Raw genomic sequence first — 8,900 nt, 5'->3', positions numbered from 1 at the left:
TCTGCTTTTCTGCACCGCATTTGTCGGCCAAAAAGTAACCCTAATCTGGCTCAAATGTGTCAAGAATACTGTTGAAATCCACCTACACAGGAACAGGAGAACTCCATGTTCTAGCGAGAAATTAGACCCAATAACCGTGAGCTACTGGTCCTGACGGGTGGAAGGCCGCGGCAGATGTTTGCTTAATTGAGTAATTGGGTAAAGAAGCCCCAAGGCTCCCCAAGGTCTCCTCGGAGATTCCCATCAAGTCACGTCCCTCCCTCGCCTTCCTCTTATTACACTGGCCTTTCCTCCAGCGCCACTGCTCCAGATAGATAAAGTGCTCTCCATCAACTGTTGGTTCTGTTTGCAACAGTCTTTCTTGCCACTGTTCTTCACGCCATTGTGTGGGAGAACTAGCTTTGCGTGTTGAGGGGCGGAGCTGAGGGGGGACAGGGAGAGAATGGGAGGTGGGAGGAGACAGAGGCGCTAGCCTGAGAATCAGCTGTCTTGCCAGGTGACCCGTGTGGGGTGGGGCGGTCCGTGCAGGGCACCCAGAGCCCACAGGGCTGCTTCTGTGAGCTCCTCCAAGCGCCCAGCACGGTGCTGCCTTCTCCCCGGGTCCCTTCAGTTCCTGACAGGCGGGGGTGGTCTCTCAGTTTCCTGTTGTGTGCCTGGCTCAGTGTCACAGTGTACAGGTGGGCCATACAGACTTATTATTTTGATTCTCACCTCTCGAGAGAATTTTATGTTAAGGAGACAGGCTTGTCTTTTTATGATAGAAATCGCCAAGAGTTAGCAAACACTGCTATGTGCCGGGCATTGTGCTAAGCACTTCATGCATCATGTCACTGATTTCTCCACGTGCAGCCAGAGAGATCCTTTCAAAGTGTAGATCACATCCTGCTCCTCCCCTGCTCCAAACCCTCCAAGGGCTCCCATCACACCTGCACTCAGGCGCCCACCATGTCCTGCCAGGCTGGCAGGGCATGACCCCTGGCTCCTGCTCCAATGGCCTACCCTTCCCTCCCTTACCTTGCTCACCACGCTCCTTGTTGCTCCTGGAACTGACCAAGAGGGCCCTGCCACACGGCCTTTGCACATGTTCTTCCCCCCAGGCTCTGCCCAGTTCACTCCTTCACTTTATCAGGCCTTCTCAACTTCCACCCCGTCTAAATACCACCCATTGTCACACTCTGTCCCCCTCCCTTGCATTCCTTTTTAATCGCACTCACCACACCTAGCCTTTTTATTAAAATCTATTTGTTTATCTATTACCTCTCTCCCTGGCTAGAATCAAAGTTATGTGAGGGCGGGGACCTTGTTTTGCTCACTGATCTACTGCCAGCATCAAGAAGTTGCCTTTGATAGAGTGGTCATAAACAAACACAATCAATGAATTAATAAATGGACGCAGACTCACAAAGCCCCATGATGTTATTCTACAATCACCCCCCTGTTGCAGACAGGAACCTGAGGCTTAGGGACGTTAACACCATTCTCAGGGTCATGAAGCTGATGACCCATCTCGGATTAGAAGTCAACACGTACGTCTTTGGGATCTAGCTCTTGGGGGCTGTGCTGGTTCCTCTCTCTCTGTACTCACACACACCTGTCAACATTCCTATGTGGGAACCCTATCCCCCTGAGACATGCCAAGAAGAAAGCATTTTGTGTATCAATCTGTTTGGGAAATACTGCAAATTGCATTACCCTGCTTGGTGTTTGAAATGCTTGTTAGCATATGAAAGGCCCTGAAAAGTCCTGCAGTAAAAAAGCTGGTTGAACTTGTGTCATCAGTGTTTCCTAAAGCTTTGACTGTAGAAACCTTTTGTTTATTTATTTGGGTGTATAGCACCTATTAACACATTGCAGGATGGACCATGGGAAGTAAGAGCTTTTATCCCTGTGGAGGGAAGTCAGATTGTCTGACAAACTATCTGGGGAGCTCTCTCTGGGCTGTCTGGCATAGGGGGGTCTGGGGCCAGGGCCTTCCCCTCCCAGCAGAAGGGACCATGCCCAAAGTCAGCCTCCCACAAGACTGGCATCTGAGGCCACGGTGTTGGCTCGCCCATGAATAAGGCCACTCATGCTCACCCAAGAGACAGGAAGCAGCAGCGTGGCTCCCCGTACCTCTTAGCTGTACTCCAGCCCAAGCACACTTCTCTGCAGGGACCTGCATGCCGGCCCACCTTTTGCCCTTTGGTTCCTGTACTAAGCAACACCCGGTGTGCATCCTGAGCCTGTTACAGAGCACGGCCTTATGTGCATCTCTCAGGAACATCAACCCCACAAGCCTGACCTTGTTGTCTCAGTGTCTCATGTCTCCCTATTGGAATTTTAACCTTCCAGAGGACCAGAGACACTGCCTCACCCATTGTGTCCTCTCAGCCGCCAACTCTGAGCTGAGCCGACGGTACATGCCCAGAGAGTGCTTGTCGGCTTGAGTGTGAAGGAGTGGATGGTCCTGTATGCTGCATGGTTTAGAGCAGAGAGGGATAAATGGCAATGTTTAAATCCCTTAATCCATTACCAAAGCCCTTCCTGTGCTCCAAGCAGAACAGAAGGACGCGCCAGAGGCAGAGAGGACTACGGAGTGCAAGGCACAGAACTGACAGGATCGCTGTGTTCCTGGGAGCTGTAGAGCTACGGTCAAAGCCCCCGATGTGTTCATTTTTATTGGTTTTGATGGTGATTTGATGTCATTAGGGATGCAGGTCTCATCTTCGTGTCTGAGATCATCTGAATAACACTGGTGACGGGGAAGGGAAGAGAGGAGACAGGCGTCCATAGGCAGCCTGGATCGGACCATATAAATCTGAGAGGAGGGAGGGGGCCGGAGAGCCTGGTCTTCCCAGCTGATGGCACCAAACTGAGCAGGAGGAAGCCAGTGGCAGTGGGGCCAGCAGTGTTTTGCCTTCACCCCAAATGACCATGAGAGGTGCCACACGAGTCTCACTCATGCTCCTCCTGGTGACTGTGTCCGACTGTGCCGTGATCACGGGGGTAAGTCCTCTCACATTCTCGCCCTGGGTTTCTGGAGGGTGTCAGGGTCTGCACGGGCGGGGAGGCAGGAACCTCACAGGAGGCAGAGCAGAAGGACAGAGCCGTTAGCCATCAGGCAGCACTTCCGAGAGGGGTCCCACACGATTGTCCCATTAGGTACACCCCACTCTGCTAAACAGGATCTGCTTTTGAGAAGCCGTCTGTGAATCAAATCCTGTTTTCAGTGCATTAGGAGGGCCCTGGAAATTTTGAAATTTAGCTCTTTGGTAAAATGACGACTGCTATTGTGTAGTAAGGAATTCCTTTACAAAGTGGATTAGCATCCCTTAATTTATCTGTGGTGTAGGTTTTGGTTTTTATATACGGTCTGGTCCACATGCAAAGTCTGATTTATGCAGCATGTTGACGTAGTTAAAGGCGGGGACCTTATTACTTCTACTGGGTATGTTTAACCTGCCCTTTGCCTACTCATGGGAATGGCCGTTGTGAATCTCTTTCTTCCCCTTGCTGTTAGTGTGTTTTCACTCTGTGCCCAGTTCTGATAGGAATATGGGTGACAGCCATATTTGGCTAAGTGTCCCCAAAAGTAGGCATCAGATAACAGGAGAAATCCAGCCTCACATCAGAGCTTCCGCCCACACAGGCACTGCGCACTTCAGTGTCTGAAACACTCAGACTGTGGCCCTCTCTCAGGAGGGTGGCTTTACCTGGAACACCCCCAGACGGGGAAGAGGTCGTGTTATGGCAGTGGGACCAGTCTCATTAAAACAGAAAGTAACTCTTCACCTGAGAGGTTTCCAGACAAAAGCCACCAGAAAAAAAGAGAGAGAGGAATTCACTTTTATTTCAACCTCCTCCGACTTTTTACAGAGAGAATGGAAATGTAGAGAAATGCCAAACAATTCCTGGAATCGGGTTGTTTTTAATGTTCATAGAAAGGAAAACTGCTTTCTTCTCCTTTTTAGAGAAAAAAGACAGTTCAAAGAACAGATAGTAAAGGCAAGCCAATGCTTTCGAGACCCAGAGCGTAAATCAAATTGTTAGGGTGGAATTACACCTAATGAGCGTACCCCCTGGAGGCTGTCCTCCTGCTGTGCAGCGGGAAGATGACGGAGGGCAAGGCGAAGGAAAGAAGCTGGGGTACCCCACTGAGACGGGAGCAGCAGGTCAGCCCCAAAGCCCGGTTACCTCACCGCGTGAGCTCTGACATCTGGCCCAGAGACGGGGCAGGAAGCAGGTCTGAGAGAGACGGGAGAGCATCTTCTTGGAAAAGCCTTCAAGGGGCCCCTTTGAAAAGCACAGTGAGAGAGAAAGCCAGGGGACGAGGAATGCACGACAGGCGACCAATGTGACCAGCGGTTAGAACCGGGTGCAGCCTCCCTGCCCTCTCCACGCCCTGTGGGGCCCCGAGTGGGACTCTCAGGAAGAGCCGGGTTCTACCGTCTCCCATCTCCGCACTCCCTTGCTCCCTGGACTGCGACCGTCCTGGGTGGTCCCTCCTCCCACAGTGGGATGGTGACGGCCCACCTCTTTGGAAGGAGAGTCACGTGGGGTCTGCTTGGGCCTAACTCGGAGCTTGCAGGGGCTGGTCGGTGTGTGAGATGTGCCCTCACAGGGCTAGAGACTGGCATGGCCAGGTGACTGCCACCTGCACCTCCTCTGAGTGACGAGCAGCCCTGGCATCCCCCACTTTCCCTCCTGGAGCCGAGCAGGTTGGGCGCTTCCAGTTCTGCCACGTCCCCCACAGGCAGCCGGAGGGGGCTCCACGGCCTCCTGTTGGAGAAGAAGAGCCAACCAAAACTCAGCTCCGAACTTCAGCTCCAAAAAGCCGCAAAGCTCCTCTGGAAGTGGAAAGTCTGGGTGCTTCTCCCTCATGGCCCGCCTTGAGTCTGGAGCAGTTCAGAGTTCTGTTTTCCTCAATCCAGGCTCCTGTTAAAAGCGGACTTGTGTGGCTTTCTTTACAAATGACGCCTTCCAGAAACCAGGCATGGCCACTCTGTCCCTGTTCTGGGAGCCCAACCCGCAGGATCCATCTCTATCTAGGGGTCAGGGAGGCCAGCAGAGAAGCCTGGGGGAGATACCTGTTCTCTGGGGTGCTGGCACCTCAGATGAGGCTGGGCTTCTGGTGAGGGCCAAGGGGGTGCCAGTGTGGGGAGGGGAGGCACCAACCCCAGGTGCAGTCTCAGGGCTGGAGAGTCCCTGCCCAGGGAAACCGCACCGATGCCTAGGGGCTGGGGCCGTCAGGGCCCCTCCCCCCTCTAGGAGTTCAAATTAATTCAGCTCCACCAGCATCCACTGAGCATCTACTGGCGCTAGGAAAGCTCTGTCTCCTACCCTCTAGACTTGTCAGAGGAGGAGGACGGCCTCCTTACTGAGCGGCCTCAGAGCAGCTAGGAGGGTTCCTCAGATCCAGGTCTGATGCCCCGCTGAGCCCTGAGCCTCCTGCCGCGAGAGGAGCAGGGGCAATAATGACGCACAGTCCAAGGCGTCCTGTGAGGCGCAGAGGTGGGGGTGGGGGCTGCTCTCAGCCGTCCCCAGCCCCCAGGGGCATTTTGGAGGGGCCCTTCCCTCTGGTTTCTCCCGGGGGCACTACCGGGCAGTAAGGCCCCCCTGTTTCCCCTGCAGGCCTGCGAGCGGGACGTCCAGTGCGGGCCGGGCACCTGCTGCGCCGTCAGCCTGTGGCTGCGCGGGCTGCGGATGTGCACGCCGCTGGGGCGGGAAGGAGACGACTGCCACCCCGGCAGCCACAAGGTACTGCAGGGACCTGCTCGGGGCACACAGCTAGCGAGGCAGAGCGGGGACTGGAACCGCAGTTTTCTGACTCCAGCTCTAGCCATATCGCACTGACGCCGGGCACTGCCTCCTAGCTTTCGGGGGCAGCCTGGGTTCGAGGGGGGTGCTAACCACACAGCCTGTACGATCTGGAGGCTGGGACCCCAGTTCCTCATTTGCTGAAGGGTCTTGGGCCATCAGCATAACCGCTGTGGACTACAGTCACCTCACGTATACAATGAGTCACTTTCGGATCGGATAAACTCAGGTTTTGAAAGGGTCCTGAAGGTCCTTTGCTCCGTAAGAACCTTCCCTAAAGGACGGGAAATAAGACCTGCAAAACTGCCTTCCGTCCAGGGCCGGGCTAGGGCGAGGCCAGCTGGGCGTCTGGGCACACACCGTAAGGAGGCGCTCACTCCTCTCTGCTCTGGGCACCCAGCTCCCGCCCTGCGACCCCCGGACAGCCAGCTCCCAGGCGAGACGGCAAAGCTGGGCCACCGGGTTTTGCTCCTGAAGGGTCGGAAGAAGGCAGCAGCAGGGGCGGGGCCTGCGCGGGGCGGGGCCCAGGCTTGCCAGCCCGCTTTCGGGGCTTCGTGTGGTTCAAGGGTGCTTCGTGTGGTTCAAGGGTCCTTCGTGTTCCTCTGGGACGTGCGCGCACCCGGGAGCCCCGGGTTCATCTGGGATCAGGGCATCCTCCAGTAGTCTCTCTCCCAATCATGGCCTACCTGTAGGACGAGGAGGCGCGGGGAGAGACGATGGGACAGCGCAGCAGTGCTTGTCCCTTGGGTGTGTGAGATGGTTTGGCTGCAGATCTGTATTCCTAAAGGGGACAACAGTGGTAATAAAGGCTAAAGCCGAGTGTTTACTACGTGCCACTCTTCGTACTAAGTGCCTTTTGTAAATACGTAGTTTAAACCTCTTTACAACCATATGAGGTACATTTTAAAGATAATAAAGTTGAGGCACAGAGAGGTTAAATAACTTGCCCATTGTCACACAGCCGGGAAGTGGCAGACCAGGGATATGAACCCAGGCAATCTGACACTACCTATGCTCCTAACCACTAACTGCTTCGGTTCAACCCACCTTGCGGAAACCTCAGTGGTTCAGCACTCCTCTGGGTGTGAGTCACAGGGCAGAGACAGTGTCTGTCTGTCTAGCTGCATCTCCGGCACCCACCAGTGTTGAGCACATAATGGATGAGCTATAAGTGATGTTCAGTCAATGAATGTGTGTGTGTGTTTGCGCGCATGCACGTGTGTGCTGCGTCAGTGAGGGGATCTGGAGGCAGTGTTGGGGGTTGTGGGGTTTTAGAGTTGGGGGTGAACAGCATCATGTTGTGGCTGATCACGTAGTCTCCATAGTCAGATTGCCTGGGTTCAAATCCTGGCTCCTCCATAGACTAGCTGTGTGATCTTGGCACATTGCTTAGCCACTCTGTGCCTCGGTTTCCTCCTCTGTAGTGGCTGTTATTGTGCTGGGGTGGGCTGATGAGACATTGGCCAGGGCTGGGCTGACCAGAGGCTCCTACCAGGAAGCCCACCTCCCTTTGGTGAGGGTGTCATCCTTCCTCTCTTCTCTCCCCAGATCCCCTTCTTCAGAAAACGCCAGCACCACACCTGTCCCTGCCTGCCCAACCTGCTGTGCGCCAGGGGCCCGGACGGCAGGTACCGCTGCTCCACCGACTTGAAGGGCATCAACTTTTAGGAGCTTGTCTGGTCTCAGGATACCCGCTGACCTCTTCCTGAGCACAGCTTGGGGAAGCCTCTTATGGACTTTTATTTCTGCCACGTGGCCCAGCTTCCCCTCCCACCCCCGCCCCCCGCTGCCCTGTCCCTGCTCCTCACACTGCCCACCTCAGTCCCTCCTTCCTAGCGCACATGTGCACGTGTGCAGACACATACCACCGGTGACACGGTCCGCCAGGCCGGCCTGAAGCTGAAGGTGTCCAGCTGGTGGCTGTGGTCCTGGAGGTAGCCTGACTGGCCCTCTCCGCTGCCCAGGCCACCTGAGGGGTGGAAAGAACAGGAAGGGGAGTCTTTTCCCTGGTCCCTGCGTCGCCCACCCTCCCTCTCCTCAGAGGTGACCTGTCTTCCCCGGACCCCCCCGCTTCCCTGCATGTGCTTCTCTGCCTGAACTGGACGTTCCGACACAGGTCCTGGCCGGAGCCTCGGCCCTTTTCGTGAGGCCCATGAGGGTCAACCTGTGAGGTGCTCCTCTTCCTTGACCGACTAGCTCCTTGTTTGTAGGCCTCAGGCCCCAGGTCAGACCTTCCCAGAGCACAGTGGACAGTGACCTGGGGGCAGGTGTGGGGAGCCAGGGAAGTCAGTGGGCCTCCAGCGCCCGGTCCTGACCAGCCTGTGGCTGCCCACCAGGTCGGAATTGCAATGGCCCCAAGGCCCCTCCTAACACTTTACCAGTTAACCTGGGAAGCCCCCCATTCCCACAGCCTCCCCATTAAAATGCAAATAGTGGCAGTCAATCTAATCAGTATTGACATTTTAGGAGGCAATTAGGGAGTTACCTTAAACAGCTCCTTTCCCGGGATCAGGCCCCGAGAGCAGATCCTTGACTTTGAGGAGGACTGGCCTCTGCCCAGCTCCGGGAGGGGGTGCGATTTCCATCACAGGAAGGCAGCTACCACCCAGAGGTCACAGCCGGGCTGCACAGGCCCCACAGCCAGCCAGCGCCTTCCCAAGGGAGCAAGGGCTTCCTCAAGTTCACTAGTTTCTCTGGGGTTGTGTCACTGGCCTCCATCCTTGTTCAAAACACTGGCCCAGCCCATTCAGCACCTCACACCTGGACGCGGCCCGAGGCGTGGTGAGCCAGAAGCTGTGCACACCGACCTGCCAGTTGCAGAATAAAAGCATGAACAAGAGGCGAGTGGCTGTCGTGTTCCTGCTACACCTGTGTGGGGACTGCGGCAGGGGGTGGGCTGGGGTGGGGTCAGGGTGGGGATGGGGAGTGGGGGGATGGGCAGGACCGGACTGTGCCCGTGGAGGCGGGTTGAGACTGCTGTTCCTCCCAGCTAGGGCAATTTTCAGAAAAAGTGGATTCAGGGTCTCTTTAAAGGAAGGGTGAGAGGCAGCTCGGTGGGCTCCGGGCAGGGGCTGTGCAGCTCAGATGGGTCGGTAGATTGGAGG

The 8,900-nt window shown here is 55.7% G+C and overlaps 1 protein-coding gene across 1 annotated transcript; it reads left to right on the top strand.

Moving 5' to 3' along the window:
* The first annotated feature begins 2,551 nt into the window (after positions 1-2,551).
* Positions 2,552-8,640, top strand: PROK1 (prokineticin 1). The gene is made up of 3 exons (XM_008528150.2): positions 2,552-2,985; positions 5,611-5,736; positions 7,345-8,640. Exons 1-3 carry the CDS (start codon positions 2,908-2,910, stop codon positions 7,462-7,464), a joined length of 324 nt encoding a protein of 107 aa, XP_008526372.2. The 5' UTR covers positions 2,552-2,907; the 3' UTR covers positions 7,465-8,640.
* Positions 8,641-8,900: the final 260 nt, after the last annotated feature.

The sequence above is a fragment of the Equus przewalskii genome, unplaced genomic scaffold (assembly GCF_037783145.1).
Source record: "Equus przewalskii isolate Varuska unplaced genomic scaffold, EquPr2 ChrUn-13, whole genome shotgun sequence".
NCBI classification, from domain to species: Eukaryota; Metazoa; Chordata; class Mammalia; order Perissodactyla; family Equidae; genus Equus; species Equus przewalskii.
This window is presented reverse-complemented; position numbering and strand designations above follow the sequence as displayed.